The sequence below is a fragment of the Eutrema salsugineum genome, unplaced genomic scaffold, assembly GCF_000478725.1.
Source record: "Eutrema salsugineum unplaced genomic scaffold, Eutsalg1_0 scaffold_1, whole genome shotgun sequence".
NCBI lineage: Eukaryota > Viridiplantae > Streptophyta > Magnoliopsida > Brassicales > Brassicaceae > Eutrema > Eutrema salsugineum.
The window spans coordinates 5525707-5548965 of record NW_006256909.1 but is presented as its reverse complement, the minus strand read 5'-3'; the positions used below and the strand labels follow the sequence as shown (position 1 = coordinate 5548965).

Sequence of the window (23259 nt, the reverse complement as noted above, 5' to 3'; positions counted from 1 at the left end):
TTGGGTCAAATGGGAAAGGTTTCAAATCAGAGAGGACTAGTGTTGTAATTTTGTAGCGATCGGGGGAGAGAGTTTCAAATCTGAACGCTGAAGATAAATCGCAAGGAGGGAGGTGTGCTTCGTCCCGTCCCGAAGCTTTTAGAATTAGCCCCAAGCAGCTCGTGTTTTTCCAGTTGACTCCTTATCCGAAGAAGATGGTCTCCACGAGCAAGATCAAATCCGTTGATTTCTACAGGTTTGTTTCTGTTTGCTTCTGTATTCGTTCTGCAGATTTCTTCCAGCTTGCTTCTCCTGTTATAGACTTCGAATTTCTCGATCTAGGCAGTGACAGAATTTGTTTTGATAGTTTAGTGTGCATACGATCCTGGGGAGTATCTACATTATGTGGATTTTTATGCTGATTACTGATAGGGTTTAGCTGTGAAGAAGCGATCCTGAAGTTGTAGGTATTGCCTCTCCGTGTAAGAGCATTGTCATTTGATCTTAGTGAAATTGGACTGTTGAAGTGTTTTAATGGGGCTTAAGATGATCATTATGCATTTCTGTTTCGGTTTTGTTGCTAAGTGTAGATTATGGGATACTTGTATCAAAGTCCGATAGCATCTGAGATTTGTGATTCTAGGCTAGAGAATAATTCATAGTTGTTCTTTTGGCGTTGCCGTGCCTGCAGGAAAATCCCGAGGGATTTGACAGAGGCGACTCTCTCTGGAGCTGGATTGTCCATTGTAGCAGCCCTCTCTATGCTATTTTTATTTGGAATGGTAAGTTTCATGCTCACTTGACTTTCTGGTATTTTTATCTGGATCATTTCGTTGCTATATTCGATTAATGCTCAGTCTTGACTTCGTAATTTTCATATTACAGGAATTAAATAATTATTTGGCTGTCAGCACTACAACGTCCATCATTGTTGACAGGAGCTCCGATGGAGACTTCTTGCGCATGGATTTTAACATAAGGTGCATTATACTCGATTTTGTTTTTGTAACACAAGCGTCTTATAGTTTCAAATTTTTCGACAAGTTGAAGAGTGTATAAACGTTATTCTACTTTATTCTAGAACGTTGATTTGTCTTTTGCGCACCCATTTTTTGTTGAGTGCATACCTTCTATCTTCAGAAATGTCATATGTGTGGCTCAATCAAAGTCATGCAAAATTCATCAACTATCTGATTGCTAACGGGATTTTTTGGCAGCTTCCCATCACTTTCATGTGAATTCGCATCTGTGGACGTCAGTGATGTATTAGGAACTGTAAGTTTGGTTTCATCATAAGTTCATTTCAAGTCTCTATTTTTTTTAATTTTATTTTACTCATGGCAATTATGTGCGTCGAAAAGTTTGGATGGCACAATAGTTTCTTGGAGTAAATGCCACCATAATTGTGAAAGATAGTCTATTGTATCTGAGGGGTTTAAAATAGTGTTATTCTTTCTGAACATCTGTCCATTTGGTCTCTCAATATTTTCGGTTGTTCTCTCTCCTGATTTTGCTAGCTTTTGTTTTCAGAACAGGCTAAATGTAACGAAGACAATTCGGAAGTTTTCTATTGATTCGAATTTGAGACCCACTGGTACTGAGTTTCACTCCGGGGAAGTTTTATCGCTCATTAATCATGGAGATGAAGCTGGTGAAGAATTAGTTGAAGATTCTGTATCACTTACTGGCCGCAACTTTGACACATTATTACATCAGTAAGGAGTTTAAGTCTGTGTTGCACATTTCGTACATAGATGCAACAATACTATGAATATTTCCTAGTACGTATTTGTTTCTTTTGCTTCTGGTGACAACATATGAAACATACATTTTGCAGATTTCCAATCTCAGTTGTTAATTTCTATGCACCGTGGTGCTATTGGTGTAATCTCCTGGTAAATCACGTATCTTTTGTCTTCGTCTGTTATATATTCTAGATGCCACAGCATATTTTCCATCCAAAACCACATTTTGCTGCCTCTTAGCAAAGGGTCATATTAGCGTTCTTACTAGAGGAGATCCTGCATGTTTGGTGCCTAAGGCGCGCTTTGAGTGCAATTTACTGCAACCTAGTCAATCTTTCCTGAAAATGCTCTTTAGCAGTAGTCGTGATAATTTCCTCATAGAAGACTAGACTTATATAATGATCAACATGAGGTCGAATATCAAACTTAGTAGAGTAATTTTGAGGTAGAATAATTTATGCTCAGTAAAGTGGTCATTTTGCTGTTCTTACTCGAAGACAATAACTTTAGTCTCCTTTTTCAGAAACCATCATGGGAGAAAGCAGCAAAACAAATAAAAGAGAGGTATGCCACTATTCTTTCTTTAGAGAAAATTCTTGCGATACTATCTTTCCTTATAAGTTTCTTGTGTTTGATAGATATGATCCAGAAATGGACGGACGTGTCATTTTAGCAAAAGTTGACTGCACCGTAGAAAGTGATCTCTGTCGGAGGTATATTCTATCATTATTGATCTATCTATTTTTCCATTTTGACTTCCTAATTTAGGAAACTTATTAATTTCGCCTACATTGCTAAAAGTAAAATCCATAGCATCTTCAGTGTGCATAATATTTGCAAGAGAAGCTATTAGACTCCTTTCCACTGCATACGTCATTTAAATTTATGCAAAAAGTGGAATTGAAATTGAAAGGTCTCCAGGAGCATGGGCTAGTTTGAGCCTGTACTGTATTGGAGATTCATGTGGGATTATACGAGATGTTTTTAACTCATTTTTCCGTAAATAAGGTCTATGCATTTTCTGTTCGTAACTAAAGGGAGGGATAGTCAGTTACTTTATAAGTTTGTATTGGCTTCTTATAAATGATTTTTTTTTTCTTATGTAAACTATTACATGCACCTATTCACAAGCAAGTTATGGTTAAACCAAAGAGAGACATACGTTATGGTTTAAGGACTTCCTTTAGGATTCCATTTGCTATAGCAGAATGCATTCTCTGTAATCTTATACCAGCTTAAGGTATAATTTATGCTCACAAGTTTCCTCTGCAAATGATCTCCAGGAATCACATACAAGGGTATCCATCCATTCGCATTTTCCGCAAAGGCAGTGATCTTAGGTAAGAGAACATAACTCCTAAATATAATGCATGACCATCATTTTGCTCGATTCTCCTAAATTTTTCTCTACTTTACTTTCCTCTCCTTGATTCTCTTGCATAATAGGGATGACAATGCACACCACGATCATGAATCGTACTATGGAGATCGTGATACAGAAAGCTTGGTGAAGGTAGTTTCAACATCTTTTCTGTGCCCCTTAAAAAGGTTGGACAAGCATTTGTAGCTTATTTCTGAATAGTTTAGGTTCTCCTATAGATGGTGATAGGTCTGGTTGAACCAATCCATCTAGAGCCCCAAAGACTAGCATTGGAGGATAAATCAGACAATGCATCGAAAATTCTAAAAAAGGCACCTTCTACAGGAGGATGTCGAATTGAAGGATACATGCGTGTAAAGAAGGTAAGCATTGTTGGGAGAAATGACTCTTGCTTTGTCTGTTTGCCCCTTAAGTCGCTTAAAAAGTTAAAAACTTACTTTCGTATGTTCTTTTCAGGTTCCAGGCAACCTAATGGTTTCAGCTCGCTCAGGATCTCATTCCTTTGATTCTTCTCAGATGAATATGTCTCATGTTGTTAATCATCTTTCATTTGGGCGGAGGATTTTGCCTCAGACATTTGCTGATTTAAAGCGCTTGTCACCGTATCTCGGCCGAAGCCATGATCGTTTAGACGGCCGCCCCTTCATAAATCAACGTGATCTCGGCCCTAATGTTACCGTAAGTTTGTATTACACAGAAAAAATTTACTACTAAAACTTCATCCAATAATGCTTATTAGCACGAGTTAAGGTGTTGTTTTCATGGACAGATCGAGCATTATCTTCAAATTGTAAAGACAGAGGTTGTCAAAAGCAATGGACAGGCATTGATTGAGGAGTATGAGTACACAGCACATAGCAGCGTCGCTCAAAGTTACTATTTACCAGTCGCCAAGTTTCACTTCGAGCTCTCACCAATGCAGGTAGGCGTCAACATTCTTTCTGCTGCCTACTGGCCATTTCGTCTTTGTATTTTTTCAGGTGAACCGTGCGTAGATAGACAACAACCCTAGTCTCTGCTCATCTTCTTCTTCTTCTTTTTGTTTGCAGGTTCTCATAACAGAAACCTCCAAGTCCTTCTCACACTTCATCACCAACGTATGCGCCATTATCGGTGGTGTCTTCACGGTTAGTATAGAGAGACAACTTAGAAGCCTCTTCTTTTTCTTATAATTCATTAACACATCCCGTATGAGTATGACTTGAGTATTTCCTTCTTTTCAGGTGGCCGGAATCTTGGATTCTATTCTCCACCAGACGATGACACTGATGAAAAAGATTGAACTTGGTAAAAACTTTTGAAGCTTTTCGTAAGGGGTTTATTTCGTTTCTGTGTAACGAGTCCGGAATTTTTGTTATAATTACTCAACCAGATGAGACAAATAATCCAAATTATATATTCGGAAAATTGTCCTTTTGAATGTTCAAGTATTACCGATAGATGATGTATCTCTGTAAGTCTTTACCTTTGTCGTTACGGCCACAACACTCACCAGCCATCTTCGGCACTCGGTTAATTTCAATCACGATATCAGTTAAGAGATCATGTATTTGGATCCACAAAAGCCTAAATGATAAGAACATAATTAGGATCCCTAAGTACACGTTTAGACAACACCGTTTTGTTGAAATCGTAATAGTTCATGACGTTTCACTATTTGTAATATTTACCGTGAGATTGGGATAGAGTTGTCATTTTTCCTAGAAAATCGAATGCTCCCGGAAGGAACGAGGGAATTTACAACCCATAACATCATCTTTCGAGTTCCAAACTTGAGAATGAAATGAAGAGGTTATGTTTGACCCAAAAAAAAAAAAAAAGAAATGAAGAGGTTATAAGAAAGCCAATGGACCTCTAGAAATGAGAGCAAGATCAAATAGCAACTCGAGTTTTCCAAACAAGGTTTCAAACTTAAAAAGTAACATCCGATAATTGAGTAGATAATGATGCTGAGATTTGCAAAAACACTAATTTACCAACCCAAAATAAAAAAAAACAGACTTGCAGATAATATTCAATTTTATCAGGCAGTGATCTCCTTTTTGAGTTTTGCAAGCTCTTGCCTGACAAGACCAGCTTTCTGCAAACAACCAACAAGCCAATTAACATTTCAGTTTAATATTCGCAAAAATGATCATAGAATATTTCAAGGTCTGACAATTTAAAATACTGACCTTGATTTTGGCCAACATGATCTTGAACCTATCAAAATCGTTGAGGCTAGCCCTACGCTTCTGCACGATAAGCTTCCTTCCCCATGAGCTTTTCTCCCACTTGTTCTTCACGTCTGCAAAAACATCCCGGATTAGATGGTAACACTTGCAAAGTTCAACCATTACACAGAGCAGCATCACTCACCAGCCTTTTCCATTGCCTCGATTAAAGCCTTCTTCTTTGGCACACGGTTGATCTCAATCACGATATCTGTAAGAGACAACCTCTTGAAATTCATCTGGATCCTCTCCATATCAGGGGCGTCTACTAATGCCTAAATGACAAAGAACAAAGTCAGGATTCTATAAGGACAACTAAACAAAAAAAATGAAGCCTTGTGTAACTAGAACTCACTATACAATTAGAACATAGACAAGCTTATGGCACAAACTAAGACTCATCGATGAAAGGTAATGGCTTTATTGTATGTATCAGCAAATCAATTAGCTCCATGCACATATTGATCGAAACTCGTTCATAGATTCTTAAGCAATTAAAAATTCAAAGAACCAGATTTGCAGCTAGTCCAAGTTCACAAGAAATACATAAGATCTCCATAATGTATGAATAAAATCAACTTACCCTGTTCTGGTCAACGACGTCGACGATTACAACGAGCTTTCCATGATCCTTTCCGTAGTTCACAAGTGCCACTCTCCCTATCTCCACGTACCTCTTGAAAACCTGAACAATCACAAACAAACATGAAATCGTGGTCAATGTTAAAAACATAAACGCCACTTGATTGCAAACATCTAAACTCCAATTCCCCCCAATAGTATACAGAAGAAGGGAATCAGAAATGTATATCTTACCATTTTCGCCGCCGGTTGCTGTGGAAGGTCGAAGCTCCGAGTGAAAAATAAAACGTGAACGAGCAGCAGCTGAAGCGTCTAGCTTTCGCTGAAGAGACTATATATATGTCAGCATTTTAGGGTTTTTCAGTTGTGGGCCTTAACTTATTAAATAAGAACCCAAAAGGCCCATATATGGATGGTTCAATAAACCGATATCAGAATGGGCCCATACGAGTAAACTGTCAAGAGCCCACCGTCCTCGCCGCTTGCTCTTTGCCTTCTTCTCAACCACCGTTATTGGTTAAGATTTCGTTACAAAATGCTCAATATTTACAGAAGCCAACTGATTGTTCGTAAATTTTAATATAATGACTTTTGAGTGACAACAGTCTAACGAAATTCGAAAAGAGATTAAAGATGAAAATGAAAGTGTGAGTTTTTTTGGGAAGGAACAATCCAACGTTCCCTAAAAACGTGAGAGAAGACAAATGATCGAGGCAGTTCCGTTATTTGCGGCGACCAAACCAACTAGTGTAATGTGTGACCAGCTCGTCGTCACCAGGAAAAGAACGAGAGAAGAAACTTCATACTCGTCGACCAAAAAAAACACGACCAATCCACTTACCTCCAGGAAGCTGGGTCCCCCCCATCAATTCTCAACCTTTTTTTCCTAAATATCGACAAATTAAATAAACTTTTCTTCATTGATCGTCGATCAATCTTTTTGAGTATTGAGGGGGTCCCGATCCAGTGTATTGGTTTCTGTTTTTATTTTGTTCTTCTCTTCTTTTTTTCCTCAGGATTTTTCCTTGATTTCTTTATTTTTCCCGGGAAATTTTGGTTGGGATTACATAGATGTGGGGAGCCGCAGCTGAGCCAGCAGATTCTTACTACCAAGTCCGTCCCGAGTGCACCGATGTACCCAAGACCAGATTCAAAATCAAGGTTACGCCTTTCGTTTCCCTTCATCTTAATTGTCTTGAATTTTGCTTCTTTTTCTTAGAATGGCTTCTTCATTGGGTCGTGTCTGTTGACAAAACGATGATTACGGACACGATATGTGATTCCAGATTCGGTTATTTTGCATAATTTTGTTGCATTGTCTCTTTTGTCGACTTGTTGATTCTGTAGATTCTTCGTGTACGGGTTCATGGTTTTATTAAGATCCGATTACCTCATTGGATTCCAAGCTCAGGCATTAATGTTGATATATCTGTTTTTCAATGAAGACTTACTGATCTTGGGAGCTGTTTTAGGTTCTCACATCCATCATTGATAGTTTCTAAGTAGCATCATCACATGCTTGATTGTCTCTTTTTCCTGAAAGAATGTTAAAAGCTTCAGAGGATGTTACCTCTTGACCCGAAAACTTCAAGTCTCTGATGAATATTTAAAGATGCAGAGTCCATTAGCTGTTAATGTCATGGCATACAATAGTATCTGGGAAGATACGTAAGACATATGTCTCTCTTCCGTTATGCGGTTGATTGAATTAGTAGTTTCTCTCCGTATGAATCTTAACACATTACAGGCCAGAAAAGCCTGTTTCATTTCCATTGCTTGCGGTCCTACTTATAATGAATTGCATCATGTTGAGGCCAGGAATTTTTTTTGCTGACAACATTTGGTCATCTCTATTATGTTTGTGCAGCCTGGTAAAACTCTAAGTGTAAGAAAATGGCAGGCTGCATTTGTTCAAGAAGGGTCCCTCGATATTGGCAAGACTCTAAGACGAATCCGAAGAGGGGTATGTTTCTTTATAAAAGTCTTTTTACCATTTGGTTTGTTCTGAATCTCTGAACTTCTTGCTACTTTGTCTCCCTTACAATCGATCTTTAGGGAATCCATCCATCAATTAGAGGCGAAGTATGGGAATTCCTACTTGGCTGTTATGACCCAATGAGCACTTTCGAGGAAAGAGAGCAAATCCGACAACGCAGAAGGTATAGATTTTTTTGTCGTTATTTCCTGTATATATTGCATTTGGCATAGTTTACATGGTTTTCTCTATTCTTTCTCCCATATGAACAGTAAGTTCTGTTTCGTCGATCCTCTATCGCTTTATTAATGAGTTGATATCTCCTTCAGGCTGCAGTATGCTTCTTGGAAGGAGGAGTGTAAGCAAATGTTTCCTGTGATTGGAAGTGGAAGATTTATTACTGCTCCTGTGATTGCTGAAAATGGTCAACCCAACCATGATCCTCTTGTACTTCAAGAAATAAATTTAGGTACAATCTTGCTTTCCCATAACGGAATTTTCTTTTACAAAAACTTGTAATAGGCATTTAAAGTATTCATTTGGGTCTCTCAGGTACAAACTCAAATGGTTCAGATTTCTTCAAAGAGCTCACAAGTCGTGGACCTCTCGATAAGAAAGTTATTCAATGGCTGCTAACACTTCACCAGATAGGTTAGTGACTCATTGTTTATGGCTTCATATATCTTCAGCTATCATAATAAACTGAATATCCGCCTCTTGACCGAGTTGCTTAATATATATTTCAGGTCTTGATGTGAACCGTACAGACAGGGCCTTAGTATTTTACGAGAGAAAGGAGAATTTGTCGAAGCTCTGGGATATTCTGTCCGTTTACGCCTGGATAGACAAAGATGTTGGGTATTGCCAAGGTAGAACCCAATGATATATATATCATTGTATCCTTTGTTCGAAAACAAGTTTGGTACCTGAAAAAATTCTGATCTATGTACTGCTGCTCTGATCAGGAATGAGTGATCTTTGTTCCCCAATGATTATTCTTCTTGACGATGAAGCTGATTCCTTTTGGTGTTTTGAGAGGCTTATGCGTCGATTGGTACTTACTTTACACATAATGTCATATCTATTTGTGTGTGTTTTGTATGGACTTGTTTACATCTGTTTCTGTGCAATCAGGTTGTATTAAATGTGTTTTGTGTTTTCGAATATTGAAAAGCGAGGAAATTTCCGCAGCACCGGGAGATCTGTTGGAGTTGAAGCTCAACTTACTCATTTGTCTTCGATTACTCAGATTATTGACCCCAAACTTCACCAACACTTAGGTATCACTACTACTGCTACTACAGTTTCTTTGCCTCACTCTCTATATATATATTCATCGGTTAATCTTCGCTTGGGGTTTTCAAAAATGCAGATAAACTGGGTGGAGGTGACTATCTCTTTGCGATTCGGATGCTAATGGTTCAATTCCGAAGAGAATTCTCGTTTTGTGACTCTTTGTACCTTTGGGAGGTAATGATTCTTGGTGTCACGCTCTCTCTTCTACATATAGTCTTCTTCTTCTTCATCATCCTTGGATTGATTGATCTCAAATGCCAAATTCTATTCCCTTAGATGATGTGGGCCTTGGAGTACGACCCCAACCTCTTTTACGTATATGAGGCGCAACAATGCGGGAGTGAGAAAACCGAGGAGTCCAAAGGTACACGGAAGTCAATTAAACAATGCGGAAAGTATGAGAGGCAAAACATGAGGAATGGTGGAAAAAGCACGGAAGGTCCTTTGCCTATATCGGTTTTCCTGGTGGCCAGTGTCTTGAAAGACAAGAGTTCTAAGCTAATGACTGAAGCTCGTGGACTCGACGACGTTGTTAAGGTTAAACATACGTCTTCTTTTTAACCTTTTTTTTTATTTTGGTGAATCCATTTCTCATCCCATTTCCTTATGATGTCCCTAGATACTTAACGACATGACTGGAAACTTGGATGCTAAGAAAACATGTTCTGGAGCCATCAAAATTCACAAGAAATACCTAAGAAAGGTTATTTCTCTATTTCTTTCATCTCTCTGGGTTGCATCTCTCTCTGTCAGACAAGAAATATTTACTCTCTCTCTGGAAAGCTTATATGAAAGTCTATCTTCTGTTGTCTTCTCTCTTATTGCAGGCTAAGAAATAGCATTGGCGAACAATCCAATGATTCTCCGGCTTAAATCCGTGATATCATGGAAGTTTTCTATAGTCTTTTCTAACGATTCCTTGGGTGTAAAGTACTCTGGAAGAATCTTGGAGCCTTGAATTACTCTCTAACATATACACACACACACAAAAAAACACAATTTGTAAGCTGTTCATAAAAGTTGATGTTGCATATATATATGAACAATCATGATGTGTTTTTTCAATTTACCAAATGGGAAACTAAAGAAGGAAAAAGACTGTATTTATTTATTTAAGTTCACAATGCTCATCTTCTGTTCTACAAAGACGAAATACATTTGAAATTTGGAGTAAGAAGTGTTTCGTATAATTTATGGTTTCTTGTTTATTTTACCAGAATCAAACAAAAAAACAGAGTAAATATTTGAATGCAAAAAAATTTGTGCCCAACTGAATATTGCAGGATCGGATCTTCTAGACCGAAGCACAATTTGTAGTAAAGGGCAAGAGTGTTTTAGATTGAGAACCATCAATCTGCAGTAGTTCCTTTTGATTATGGATACAAGTTTCTTGGATCAAACAAAACTGTGAAAAACAGAGATATATAAACGTTCTCTTCAAGTTCCTTGATCATTGCTAAAAGAAAAGCAACTTACATATATAACTAAGGCACCTAAACACCACTTAAAACCGATCCGTGATCGCAAGAAACGTTGTGATCACGAGGAGAATCGAGGGAAAGAATCGGATACCGGATAATCTCTCCCCATAACTCTTTTTAGGGAAATACTTAGGAAGCTCACATTCTTCTCCATTGAAGAAAACTCTCTTAGGGAATCCATCTCCTCCAGGGATATTCAAACTCCCCAAATTCCGCTTCTTAAACGATATAACCGACTGCATTTTCCCTGGAACTTGCGGGTCTTTAGCAGGGTTCGACCCATTTGTGAGACCGATCAAGTAGTTCATACCACGAAGTCCTTGGAAGAAAATGGTCTGGTTCTTAGGTGGAAGTCTTGTCCCATTAAAGGAGTAAACATTCTCATACCCTAAACCAGCTTTGCCCAAATCCACAGCCGCAAACCAATCCTCCACTGCATTGTTTCCCCAGTTAAACAACGTTACCCTCGCAGACCATCCATCAGTGTAATCCGAGTTAACATGCCAGTTCAAGCTAATTCCACAGTTGTCAGGACAAGGAAGCTTCTTTGGAACAGCCATGTGTTTCCTCTTTGCCCACACTCTTGCCTTGAGAGTCCTGTTATCAAACGGTACCAAGAGCGTGTCGGGAGGGAGGAGAAGCGGTCGAGCATTGGCGTTGCAAGTGTCGGTATCGATGTCTCCACAACCGCAAGCACAAGTGTTGCATGGAATGGCTGAGTCGTTGTAGAAAGCAGAGTAAGAGACGCAGCAACGAGCAGCTTTTGGTTTAGGCTTGGTTATGTTGCACACGACTTGCCAGCTGGCTACTGCGTAGGTGGTTGCTTGGAGACCGCTCGGGTCAGGGAAAGAAGTCGCATCTACTCGTATAGGTGGTCCACATTTGTATTGCGGATTCACTATACCGTCGATTTTCCAGTTCTGTGGAGGAAAGAAAGCTGTTCTGTTCTGATCAGGTGGCACCTTGTACACCTAAACCAACCACATCAAAACCGGTTAAGGGTTTTTGTTATGTCTTGTAATTATAGAAGTGGTTAGTTTTGGGGCAAAACCTGTAACTGGAAAATGGCTCTGGACTTAGAGGGATCCATGATAGTGGGCAAGAGAGTGCCATTCTTGCAGCAGAAAGGCAATTTCCCGGTGATATTATCTTCTTTACGCTCAGCTGGTAAATCTTTGAGAATCGGTTTCTTCTGGCAAGTAGCGACCTGAGAGAAATCAAGATCCGTGTAGAACTGTCCCGCCTTGCTGTGTAAGCATTCTGAAGGTTTCTCCTCGGCAGCGTAGGCTCCACGCATCGTGTAGATGAACTCTCCTCGCATCCACTCCCATGTCAAGTTCCAGTGGTCTAACCGTCCCAATGGACTATTGTTGTCTATAGTTACCTGCTCCAAAAAAAAAAAAAAAAAAATATATCAGTTTCAAATCATTTTATGTATATATATGATTCTCTCGAGGTTATATATCGATAGAACTGATGGAATCGGTGACTTGCCTGCGCCAAGTAGTTGCTTGTGTAGGCTTGAAGAACATCATAAACTATATTCAGGTCGCCTTTTTTTCTAGGCATGAACTTGGTTTTCGCTTTATCTTTAGCTTTGAACTTTGGGTTCCTCTTGCAGCAAACTTCCATCGTACCGCCTGACACAAAAACCAGACCGAAAGAATCATAAACCGGTCATAACCGATAATTTCTTCCGTTACAAGAAACTAAAAGTGGAGAATTTCGTTTACCTTTAGAAGTAGGAGCAGGGCATTCCCATCCATCGTTTGTGAGCTTGATCGTTTTAGGCAATGGCGTAGCCGTACCTCTACCGCCGAAAAGCGTTCCGGTTATCTCGATATTGGTTGAGATCTTATCGTAATCACCAGCTGTTTCGATCGAGGTCTTTAGATCCGTATTCGGAGAACCAATGAACGTTGTCCCGTTGCTTGCGTCGTAAGGAAACTCACCGTCCGTTGAAACAGCTCCCGTTGCGGAAACGATGATCTCTCTGTGGTGAAACCCTATGAACATTTGCCAACCTTTGACCTCTTCGATCCCCGTGTTCACGATCATGGCCGTTGCTTTGAACGACCAGGCTTGAGCCGTCACGTTGTTGGTCCGAGGATATAACTTTTCGCGGTCGCCGGAGTTGTAAGACATGTAAACTCCGTTGCAATGGATCAGACCTGGTGGAGGAGTGTCCTTTTTCGGGGCATCGTCTCCGTAGTCTTGAGCCAGAGATAATGTCGGAAACAGAAGATTGATTAGAGGTAATAGGAGGATAAGTAGGTTTAGATGAACGTAACGTATCTTCATCTCTATCTTTTTTTCCTAAGATTCTTAGGACGCAAGAAAGAGAACAGAGAGAAGAAGATAGAAGAAAGAAGAGAGATGATCAAAAAGCTTAAGCGAATTAGGGAGGCAGAGCATAACGGTTTCTCTTCCTCTAGTTTTTCCCTGCTTCTCCGGAGAAACAGAGATAACACAAATGAAAATAAAAGGGAAATAAAAAATGTAAATGAATGTCAAATTTGGTAGAACCGGACCTGAACAAAATGTACCAAAAAACCGACAGTTGAAAAAATTGTTTGAAGTTTGAAAATCTTTCAAATTAAAGATATAGATTTTTGCTGCAAGTGAAAAATTGTATCCATCCAAATCCAACAAAGATTGATTTCATTAATTATTTTGTTTACAATGTCAAATTTCAAACCGGGATATTCTTAATACAACAAATAAGCAACTAAGAAACAGAGACCTCTTCCATGCCAGTGATATCTTCAGTCAGATGATGCTCTACTTTGGGCTCCAAGTCGATGAACTGGTTCGACTTGCTAGCTAGATGTGAGATACTAACTCTTCCTTGACGTTTGATGTAATCCGCCACGGCGTTCATCTCTTCCATTGATATGTAAATGTATTTTCCTCTATCATCCATAACCCCCGAGAGCCGCCCTTAATAAAAAAAGACAAGGCGTTCACATCTTAAGAGATCCACTACGTGTGTCTTTCACATGTATACACACAGAGTCATCGATATCTCATCTGCTTTGCTTCGGGTTCATTATTTATAAACCATCATAAATCACAATATTGACAGAGGAATGTTCATTTTAATATGATTAGATAGAGAGAAAAATACCAATGCTCTCCAAAGAGGCGATCCTGTTGATGCATTCCTACAAAAATAAACAGGACTTTTTAGAACAAGGATAAAAGGTATTCATTTATTTGCAACTTAGAAGGTGTAGCCAGATGATACCTGAGTTCGTAGATTAAATTCTGCGGCGAGATCTTCAAGTGGAACACATTTCTGTTTCTGCAATCACATCACACAGCAAAAGGAAAGTTCAACATTGTATCTATACTTCATCGTTAGTTTGTTCCAATTCGTAGAATGACAATTAGAATGGGAGATCGGAAAATTTTTGGTAAAGGGTTATCAAGATATACCTTAATGTATTCAACAAATTCTGAAAGCAAATCTTCATTTCCACCCTGCACTTCCTCTGTCGTACCTTCAGCATCAACTGAGAATTCCCCTTTCCATTTGTCAAACTCTAACGCAGCTGCCTCTTCTTCCTTGGCTTGTCGTGCTTTTTCTTCTTCTTCCTACAAAAACAATGTCGCAATTAGCCAAATATCAGCATTTCTAAACCAGGAAGCCTAGGCATAACGAAATTTGAGATAGATTAGTTGACCCACCAACTTCCTCTCCTCTGCCTCGCGCTCTTCATCCTTCTTCCTCCGCATTTCTGCATACCAATCTTGTTTTGTACTCCTTGACTCGCGTGTCGCTTCTTCAGCCTTTACCAGCAACATAAACAGATTTTAATCAGGCAAAAGTTTATGTACTATTCTGATCCCAGGACCAATGCTCTATCCTTCTACAATCTCTAACTTTCACAGTTAGGACTGTAACGAGTCAACGGATATTCCTAGAATTTCTCATCCTAAAACCTGCTAGAATTTAATATTAGAAGAATTAATGGCGATAGAGATTGTTAGTCACCTGTCTTTGTGCTTCTCGTTCTTGTCGCTTCTTCTCTTTCTTCTTTGATGCTCTGGCTTGATTTCCACCGGCTTCATCTTCATCTTCATCTTCACTCCCACTGATGTTTTCTGTTATCACATTTACACAAATAATGATTCCAAGGCCACCAGTAGCTCACTTTATAAACCCATCCATATTCTTAAACTAAGCTAGATGACAAATCAAACTAAAACTAGTTGACTATTCTGGTTTAGCGTTCTCTCTCGCAGGCAAAAGTAAACTCTTGACCAATAACACCCATTTACATAAGGTTGTCGTCTCCAACTAGAAAGTAGCAGAACCAAGTCTTTTATTTGATACGGTATATACTTTGAAAAACAAAACTCAATCCTCCAAACTTTTCCGAAAATCTGGAGCCTTTAAATCCAGTTGATCCAGCTAAAACACACGATTTCGAGAGAATTTGACATTTTCAAAATAACGTAAAAGAGACACAGAAGCTGCTTAACACAAACCTTGAACATTGGATGATGAGGAGCTAGCACCAGAAGCTGCAGGTCTCCGACGCATTCTACGCCCACCAGTAGCACGTACCACGTTTTCACGCGGCCGAACCTTTGAATTTCATACGAATAGCCCCGTCAGTGCCATTATCATAATTCATCGATCAAAAAACTTCCAATCCATTTCGCAAAAAAAAAAAGGAGAAATTACCTGTGGCGGTTCTGCATCTTCCTCCCGTGATCTAGCATCTACCCGACGTTTCCACAAGAACAGAGGAATCACCGCTGCTATGAGAATCATGGAGACTATCAGAGCGAAAATCTCCTCCATCTCTTACCTGCGATCGAATACAGCCGAAAAAGGGGTTTTGAGCGAACTGTAGAGAAAACACAAACTAGGATAATGAGATTGAAACACGATCGATTCAGATTATTTTCACAATCTAACCTTATTGCGTTTTTTTATTTTTCAAATAAAATTTCGTTTTGTAGTGTTTGTCTTCTCTGTTTAAACCTAAACCGACTTGATCGAGGATTGCAGAGCTCCAAACTTGGACTCGATAGAGAAGACAAGCGACGGGTTTGATTTCGTTGTTTATTCATACCCTCTGGACCTATAAGAGTCTTTCATTGGCAGATTAGCCTGCACCAATTTCAGATGTTTTATAAAATGACTTCGGTTTCATACTTTGCATAAACTGATTAAGAAAAATGATCATTGAGGTCTTTGCTTGCCGAGAAGAAACGAAGTAACCAGAGTCATTAGTAAAACTCTAAAATGGCTTGGGATCCGTCTTTGTAAAGAAAAATATTCAGAGAAGCGACCAAGTTAATGGAGAATCTTAACAAATCTCATATTACAAAAGCATTAAGAGGAACAAGATAGTATCTTAGTATCATACCAAAGCAAATCCGAAAATAAAACCAGTAACAAGAGATCAAACACGAAGGGGAAGAAATGTTTTGGAACTGGAAGATGACAGTAATAATCCACTAGAGCAGAAAAGCAAACAGCCTAGGGAAATTTTAACAGAAGCGGCTCAGAAACCATGGATCTTGATGTTATCCTTCTTCACAAGGCCAGCCTGAAGCAAGGGAAATTAAATAAGATCAAGCAACAGTCTTTTACTTCATTGATTCCTGAGAGAGTGTGATTTTTACCTGGACTAGGAACGTGGAGACGTTCTTCCTCTGGTCACCTTGAAGCTGAATAACCTACACATTTACACAGTAGCACAATTAAGAAAGAAAAACCATACATAAAGGACAAAGCTGAAAATCCCTCGGCTAGCCTTTGGAATTAGTCTTTAACCGTTTGATCCATTGTTAGAATGCCAACTATAAAGATGCACCTTGGAGATATAAAACACGCACCTGTCCTAGTTCAGAGTCTTGAACCACCGTTCCGTTGCAGCAAAATTCTTTCTTGAGGTCCTTTAGTATCTTGCTGTAGCTGTACTCTTTCTTCAACCCCTGGACCGTTGTCAAGCTTTTCCTACCATTGCGCTGCTGGACTCGGATGTGAACGTACTCCTTTGTTCCCGCACCTGAGTCCTCAGCATTCGCATCAGCAAACGGGTCTGCGTGACAGCAAAAAATCCAAAAAGAAACTGGTTAGCTCCTAACAATATCCAAATGAGAAACATTTACCAAAGCCCTTGGTCCAAATCTCAAAACTGTTACCAAACATCCGAAATAAGTTTAAGTAGACTAGGAGGCAGGCATAAATAGGTGTTTTGATGGATTATGGATCAAGCTTTAAGCGTTGGAACTTACCGAAGGCAGTAGGGACCTGGGAATCAAGTTCAGACATGAAACTTTGTTGATCTGATGGGCAAACGACAGAGAAGCTGAGACCTGAATAAAGAGACCAAGGTCGCATAAGAATTTAAAACACTCAGAAGAGTAAGAACACATCAAATAAGATTTAAGTGTTTAAACCACAATCGAATAGGCACTAAGATTATTCACTAGGTCTTAGCTAACAGTTAAAGACATAAAGCAAACATAGGAAACGTGTAGAGAGATACAAATAACATGATAACAAACAACAAAAACATATAATTCTAGTCAAGCCACGTTCAATTAAAGATTATTGATTTAAAAAGCATAAAATAGATGGGAAACTACAACTCGGCTAAGAAACAACTCTAGATTATCATCTGCAAAGGAAGATTTGAGATAGCATATCAATCTGCATCTATATGTTGACCATATCCCAGGAACCTAGTTATGCAGATCCAGTTAAATTACGAAAAATATGTAAGGAAAAAACATAAATCCAGTAACTTAAAAATTTGAATTTTGTTCTTTCACAGGAGATTTAAAGCCAGCAGCAAATCCGATATATCAAAAACAAAATCTCGCGTCCGATCTTCAGGGCAAAATACCGAATAGTCATTGCAAAATCGCACCACCCATGTGGTGAAAGAACAATAAATCACAGATTATGGATCGGGCAACGAACATAAACTTCACCTCGAAATTACCGAAACCAAAGAAAGAACAAGAACCAATTTGTAATCCGCTAAAGAGATAATAGTATACGCAGATAGAAGAAGGAAAATTTTACCTGATTCGAAAAGTGGGGTTTCGAGGATCTGATTATCGGAGAAGAAAGAAGGAATAGAAACCCTAAATTCGGATAAAGTCTGCAACTTCTGTTTCGGTGGAGAGAGAGTAATGAGAGGAAGAACCGAAGATGGGAGATATTTTGGTCTGAAATCATGTTCAGTCTCTTGGTGTTTTTGGGGCCTTTGGGCTTCATACTTGTCCTCTCAGTGGGCTTGGGCCCCATACACGTCTTTTGTAGACTTGGGCTTCACACACTTCGGAGTTTTGGCGTATTTTATACTGTAATTTATACTTCTCTCTTGTTTAAGGCCAGTTTTATCCTGTAATTGATTTATCGGTGCTATTGTTTGATGGTTATAATCTTTCATATGAAAATACAACGAATTGGTCAAAAACATCTAATTTTATGATATTTTAAGAAATTAGAATAACCCAATGTTTTATCATTTTTCTTTAGTCTCATTGATAAAGTGGACTAACAATTAAAACAAGCAGAGATTGTATAGTTAATTTTTGGATGATTTTATTTTACTCTTCTATTTAACTTCTGGATTAGTGTTTTTTTGTATAATATGTTACTTTTAATTTTCATTTTATTCATTTATTAAATGAATTTTAGAACTTTAACATATATAGAGCGCACTCTTTCAATATTGACTCTCAGTCTCTCATCCGATCCCATTGAAACCAAAGTAATAAAGGGCTTGGCTTTATTCGAAAAAAGGGTTTAAACCTTAACCTTCAATTACTTTATATGTTTTTTAATCTTCATTTTTAAAAAGTTGACATGTCAGAATATGAGCTACACATCATACATGCTAAGGCTGCATTGCATGTGGACGCGGAGACTTGTCATCACACTTATCTGAGTTTCCAACACCTAATAGCTTCTCTCTCTCACACACACAAACAAACAAGCACATGCATGCAATGTTACACGTGATGTACATGCAAACCTTCTTTGTCACCTATAAATACCAACCAAGTCTCCACTTCACTCTTCACTCAAACCAAAACATAAGAAAACATACACAAATATAGCAAAATGGCCAACAAACTCTTCCTCGTCTCCGCAACTCTCGCCTTCTTCTTCCTCCTCACCAACGCTTCCATCTACCGCACCATTGTCGAGTTCGACGAAGATGACAACCAATCAGGCCCATTCCGCCCATTCCGCCCACAACAACAACAAAAATGTCGTAAGGAGTTTCAGCAAGCGCAGCACCTACAAGCTTGCCAGCAATGGATGCACCAGAAAGCAACCCAACAAGGTGGTGGTTCCAGCTGGGCCCTCGACGACGAGTTCGATTTTGACAACCAACAGGGCCCAGAGCAGAGACCGCAGCTACTCCAGCAGTGCTGCAACGAGCTTCGCCGGGAAGATGAAGAATGCGTTTGCCCAACCTTGAAACAAGCGGCCAGAGCGGTTAGATCCCAGGTACAACAACAGGGACAACAGGGACAATCCCGCCCCCAAGTGACCAGACGTATCTTCCAGACCGCTAAGCACTTGCCTGACGTTTGCGACATTCCACAAGTTAGCGTTTGTCCCTTCAACATCCCCCGCTCCTACTAGATTCCACTTCTAAGTGTATATACCACGATGATGAGTGTGGTTGTTGGTGTATGTTGGCACTACATAGTCATCGTGTGTGTTTTATAAAAAATGTAAGCGTTTAAGATGTTTGAGGCTAATGTAATTAGCACTACGTAATAAAAGAGAGGTTTGTTTAAGTTTTATGTGGCACATGCTCTTTAGGTGGTTCGGGGTACTAGTTTTCAAGCAAATCTTCCAACCAAATTTGCGGGCTGGATCAACTTAACTCGTATATACATACGGTAGCTGAGGCGGAGGCAAAAAATTTTTTCATTGGGAGGAAATAGGAGTATACATAATTTTATAAGTGGGGATAATTTTATAAGTGGGGACATTAACATTGAGCTTACTAAAATACTTCAGCTTTTCTAATTTTGTTGGGGGCAAATGACCCCATTAATAACATGTGGCTCCGCCACTGATAAATACATGCAAAAAGCACCGTTCAAATTGCTCTGTATGACTTCCCTCCATGGTTGCCATCTTAGTAAAAGAGCATTGTGCATGAACTCAGTATGTAAATTAGCTATTTGTTGGCCACAAGAAATAACACGTGATCAACAGGATGAGACAAGCCAAATGTACGTTTTACATTAATTACTACATATGATTAAGTGGAAAAGCGACGTACAAAATCTAAATTTACATTACCGTTAAGTAAAGAGGGATAGTCATTGTGGTCAAGAGTGTTAAACGTTACCAATCAAATATTTGGTTCTGATTAAAAGAGCTGGTGTGCCTGAAGATTTCAGAAGGAACCGTTGGTCTGGTTTGGAGAAAGTTTTTCTTAGTTTGGGCTAAAGCCTAAACGTAGTTAGGAAGTATATATATCTATCATTACATTTCACTGTATTTTATTTTGAGAACCTCATCATAAATTTTTACCGCCATTACTGAGAACCTCATCAAAACAATCCATATTTCTTTCATTTTTCATCAAAGTACATTAACAATATAGAAATTAAATAATACTAAAAATTACGTAATAAAAGAAAAGAAATAAGGTTTATGAGAAGACGAACATATATATGAAGTCTATATAAAAGGAAAGGAAATAATGATTATATATGATTTTCACAAAAGTTAAAATATAATTTTTAATTTTTCATATCTGAGATTTTTAATATATAAAATATAATTATTGTATTAACTAAAAACAATACTAGTTTAACATTTTTCTATTAACCTTAAGTAATATCGAAAAAAAACTTATTAATAGTACTGGAATTTGATAAATAGATAATTTTACTTTCTGATTTACACCCAAAAATTACTATATGTCACTAACACTATATAGAAACTATTTAATTAAGATCATAAACTATGATTATAATTAATTAGCACAAAAATCCTAAATCTCACATAATATTAAAGATATGTGTCTAGTATAAGGAGCTTCTCATGAGGTTCTCATACTTTCTCATTTGAAAAATCAGCTCTGATTAATTCCTTTTTAAGAAATACTTACTTTTTTCTTTTTATACTAAATAATCGATGAGAGACTAGTAATAGAGATGATCTAAAACCATCTAATTAGTAATTAAAATTCTGTGATCTTATATATTACGAACTCTCTGAAAATGAAAAACCATATAGTAAATTGTAGACTTAATCTAGCGGAGACGTATGAGCTCACGAATCACGATTGAACTCATGAAATCTCGAGTTCTTGATTACTTTGTTATGATATATTCGGAAAAGAAACCTTCATTTACTTCACATGTTTTTTAACCTTCATTTCACAATAGTTTTTTTTTTTTTTTTTACAAAGTGCATTTTAATTAAAAAAGTTGACATGTCAGAATATGAGCTACACATCATACATACTAAGGTTGCATTGCAGTTAGACGCGGAGACTTGTCATCACACCTCCACTTTTGAATTTCCAACACCTAATGGCGACAACAACCTTATTGCATCTCTCTCTCACACAAACAAACAAGCACATGCATGCAATGTTACACGTGATGCACATGCAAAACTTCTTTGTCACCTATAAATACCAACCAAGTCTCCACTTCACTCTTCACTCAAACCAAAACATAAGAAAACATACACAAATATACATCAAAATGGCCAACAAGCTCTTCCTCGTCTCCGCAACTCTCGCCTTCTTCTTCCTCCTCACCAACGCTTCCATCTACCGCACCATTGTCGAGTTCGACGAAGATGACAACCAAATAGGCCCATTCCGCCCATTCCGCCCACAACAAAAATGTCGAAAAGAGTTTCAGCAGGCGCAGCACTTACAAGCTTGCCAGCAGTGGATGCGCCAGAAAGCAATGCAACAAGGTGGTTCAAGCTGGGCCCTCTATGATGAGTTCGATTTCGACATGGACAACCAACAGGGCCCAGAGCAGAGACCGCAGCTACTCCAGCAGTGCTGCAATGAGCTTCACCAGGAAGATCGAGAATGCGTTTGCCCAACCTTGAAACAAGCGGCCAAAGCGGTTAGATCCCAGGTACAACAACAGGAACAACAGGGACAATCACGTCCCCAAGAGATCAGACGTATCTACCAAACCGCTAAGCAGTTGCCTAACGTTTGCAACGTTCCGCAAGTTAGCGTTTGTCCCTTCAACATCCCCCGTCCTCGCTACTACTAGATTCCAAACCAAATCCTTAAGTGTATATGCCACGATGATGAGTGTGGTTGTTGATGCATGTATGTTGACACTACATACTTATTTATCGTGTGTGTTTTATAAAAAAATATGTAAGCGCTTAGGATGTTTGAGGCTAATGTAATTAGCACTACTCCGTAATAAAAGAGAAGTTTTTCTTTTTGTTTAAGGTTATGCATCTTTTTTTTTTATATATAAACTGTTATGCATGCAGCATGCTGTTGCTTTCAAAAATGAAAATAGATTAATAAAAAAAAAACACTAACCGCATTGATATATGGGAAATCATATATATTATAAGCGAAGTAAATTTTTGATTTCCAGCTCTCTCATTGATTCTGGAGGTGGTTAATTATCATCATGTCCCTCATTAAAAAGTCTATATTAGCCTTTAACTTGGTTCAAATTAAGTTTAGTTATTATTAGTTCATATTAAATTTAGTTAAAATTTAATAATCTTAGTTAAAATATAATCTTATCTTTAAATTAAATCTGTTTTTAAATAAAAAATCGACTATAATTTTTTTAAATTTACCATTTTTAATGAAAAAAAATATTAGTTTCTTAATATATATATTTTTAAAAAAGGTCCATTATTTTCTATTATTTTCTTAATATATTTTTAAAAAACGAAAATTATTTTCTATACACCTCAATCATTGTTTTAATTAAAAAAAAATTATTACTTTATTAATCTACTTTTTTTAAAAAAACAACCATAGTTTTCTATACATCTCAATTATTGTTTTAATTTAAAAAAAACACCCAAAAAGCGAAAATTTAAGAGTACCACAAAAAAAACCCTAAACTTTTCCATCTCTAAACTATAACTTTAATCTACTTTAAAAAAAACGACCACAGTTTTCTATACATCTCAATTATTGTTTTAATTTTAAAAAAAAAAACACCCAAAAAGCGAAAATTTAAGAGTACCACAAAAAAAACCCTAAACTTTTCCATCTCTAAACTATAAATATACGAGTAAATAGTAACGGTTGAATGTCTAACATTGTTTTTATTGTGGAAGATTTTTTTTTAACAAAATTAATAATTTAATGATGTAATTATTTTATGAAACTCTTGTGCCCGCACAAGATGATGAAAAGAAGAATGATAAGATAACAAAAAGAAAAAAATAAGATAAAAAGAGTCAGAAAAGACAAAAAAGACAAAGACAAAGACAAAGAAAATAAAGACTGTAAAAAGAATAAAAATGCAGATTAGACCAAGATATCAAAGAAGAAGAAGGAGGAAGTTAAGGATTTGGAGATGATGAATAAAAACTGAAAAAATATGTAAAAGGAGTTAAAGATGACGAATGTGATGAATA

At 37.8% G+C, this 23259-nt stretch overlaps 8 protein-coding genes across 8 annotated transcripts; 4 read left to right on the top strand and 4 right to left on the bottom strand.

Moving 5' to 3' along the window:
• The first annotated feature begins 108 nt into the window (after nucleotides 1-108).
• Nucleotides 109-4553, top strand: LOC18030034 (protein disulfide-isomerase 5-4). Its single transcript, XM_006413046.2, has 15 exons — nucleotides 109-235; nucleotides 671-761; nucleotides 865-959; nucleotides 1197-1254; nucleotides 1510-1694; nucleotides 1817-1874; nucleotides 2248-2288; nucleotides 2363-2437; nucleotides 3008-3064; nucleotides 3171-3237; nucleotides 3324-3467; nucleotides 3562-3783; nucleotides 3875-4027; nucleotides 4155-4232; nucleotides 4329-4553. Exons 1-15 carry the CDS (start codon nucleotides 195-197, stop codon nucleotides 4404-4406), a joined length of 1443 nt encoding a protein of 480 aa, XP_006413109.1. The 5' UTR covers nucleotides 109-194; the 3' UTR covers nucleotides 4407-4553.
• A 397-nt stretch (nucleotides 4554-4950) lies between these two features.
• Nucleotides 4951-6240, bottom strand: LOC18030033 (60S ribosomal protein L14-2). Its single transcript, XM_006413045.2, has 5 exons — nucleotides 6135-6240; nucleotides 5902-6003; nucleotides 5464-5593; nucleotides 5280-5392; nucleotides 4951-5185 (listed from the first exon to the last, which is right to left on the bottom strand). Exons 1-5 carry the CDS (start codon nucleotides 6135-6137, stop codon nucleotides 5129-5131), a joined length of 405 nt encoding a protein of 134 aa, XP_006413108.1. The 5' UTR covers nucleotides 6138-6240; the 3' UTR covers nucleotides 4951-5128.
• Nucleotides 6241-6584: 344 nt separating this feature from the next.
• Nucleotides 6585-10320, top strand: LOC18030032 (TBC1 domain family member 15). Its single transcript, XM_006413044.2, has 12 exons — nucleotides 6585-7061; nucleotides 7768-7863; nucleotides 7956-8059; nucleotides 8205-8344; nucleotides 8428-8526; nucleotides 8622-8744; nucleotides 8841-8929; nucleotides 9050-9155; nucleotides 9248-9345; nucleotides 9448-9708; nucleotides 9791-9874; nucleotides 9999-10320. The coding sequence occupies exons 1-12, from the start codon at nucleotides 6972-6974 to the stop codon at nucleotides 10008-10010; spliced, it is 1302 nt and encodes a 433-aa protein (XP_006413107.1). The 5' UTR covers nucleotides 6585-6971; the 3' UTR covers nucleotides 10011-10320.
• A 355-nt stretch (nucleotides 10321-10675) lies between these two features.
• LOC18030031 (COBRA-like protein 11) lies at nucleotides 10676-13067 on the bottom strand. Its single transcript, XM_006413043.2, is given in 6 exon segments — nucleotides 10676-11623; nucleotides 11704-12036; nucleotides 12147-12292; nucleotides 12386-12965; nucleotides 12967-13032; nucleotides 13035-13067. Coding segments are annotated over 6 exon segments (2106 nt in total).
• Nucleotides 13068-13296: 229 nt separating this feature from the next.
• LOC18030030 (DDRGK domain-containing protein 1) lies at nucleotides 13297-15729 on the bottom strand. Its single transcript, XM_006413042.2, has 9 exons — nucleotides 15583-15729; nucleotides 15346-15472; nucleotides 15147-15246; nucleotides 14650-14759; nucleotides 14343-14444; nucleotides 14091-14249; nucleotides 13900-13956; nucleotides 13780-13816; nucleotides 13297-13592 (listed from the first exon to the last, which is right to left on the bottom strand). Exons 2-9 carry the CDS (start codon nucleotides 15463-15465, stop codon nucleotides 13381-13383), a joined length of 897 nt encoding a protein of 298 aa, XP_006413105.1. The 5' UTR covers nucleotides 15466-15472; nucleotides 15583-15729; the 3' UTR covers nucleotides 13297-13380.
• A 206-nt stretch (nucleotides 15730-15935) lies between these two features.
• On the bottom strand, nucleotides 15936-17864 carry LOC18030029 (protein translation factor SUI1 homolog 1). Its single transcript, XM_024149712.1, has 5 exons — nucleotides 17707-17864; nucleotides 16911-16991; nucleotides 16509-16714; nucleotides 16296-16349; nucleotides 15936-16219 (listed from the first exon to the last, which is right to left on the bottom strand). The coding sequence occupies exons 2-5, from the start codon at nucleotides 16945-16947 to the stop codon at nucleotides 16175-16177; spliced, it is 342 nt and encodes a 113-aa protein (XP_024005480.1). The 5' UTR covers nucleotides 16948-16991; nucleotides 17707-17864; the 3' UTR covers nucleotides 15936-16174.
• An 837-nt stretch (nucleotides 17865-18701) lies between these two features.
• Nucleotides 18702-19446, top strand: LOC112081841 (napin-2-like). The gene has a single exon (XM_024148556.1). It carries the CDS (start codon nucleotides 18754-18756, stop codon nucleotides 19282-19284), a length of 531 nt encoding a protein of 176 aa, XP_024004324.1. The 5' UTR covers nucleotides 18702-18753; the 3' UTR covers nucleotides 19285-19446.
• Nucleotides 19447-21334: 1888 nt separating this feature from the next.
• On the top strand, nucleotides 21335-22098 carry LOC18030028 (napin). The gene has a single exon (XM_006413040.2). It carries the CDS (start codon nucleotides 21378-21380, stop codon nucleotides 21909-21911), a length of 534 nt encoding a protein of 177 aa, XP_006413103.1. The 5' UTR covers nucleotides 21335-21377; the 3' UTR covers nucleotides 21912-22098.
• The last annotated feature ends 1161 nt before the right edge of the window (nucleotides 22099-23259 follow it).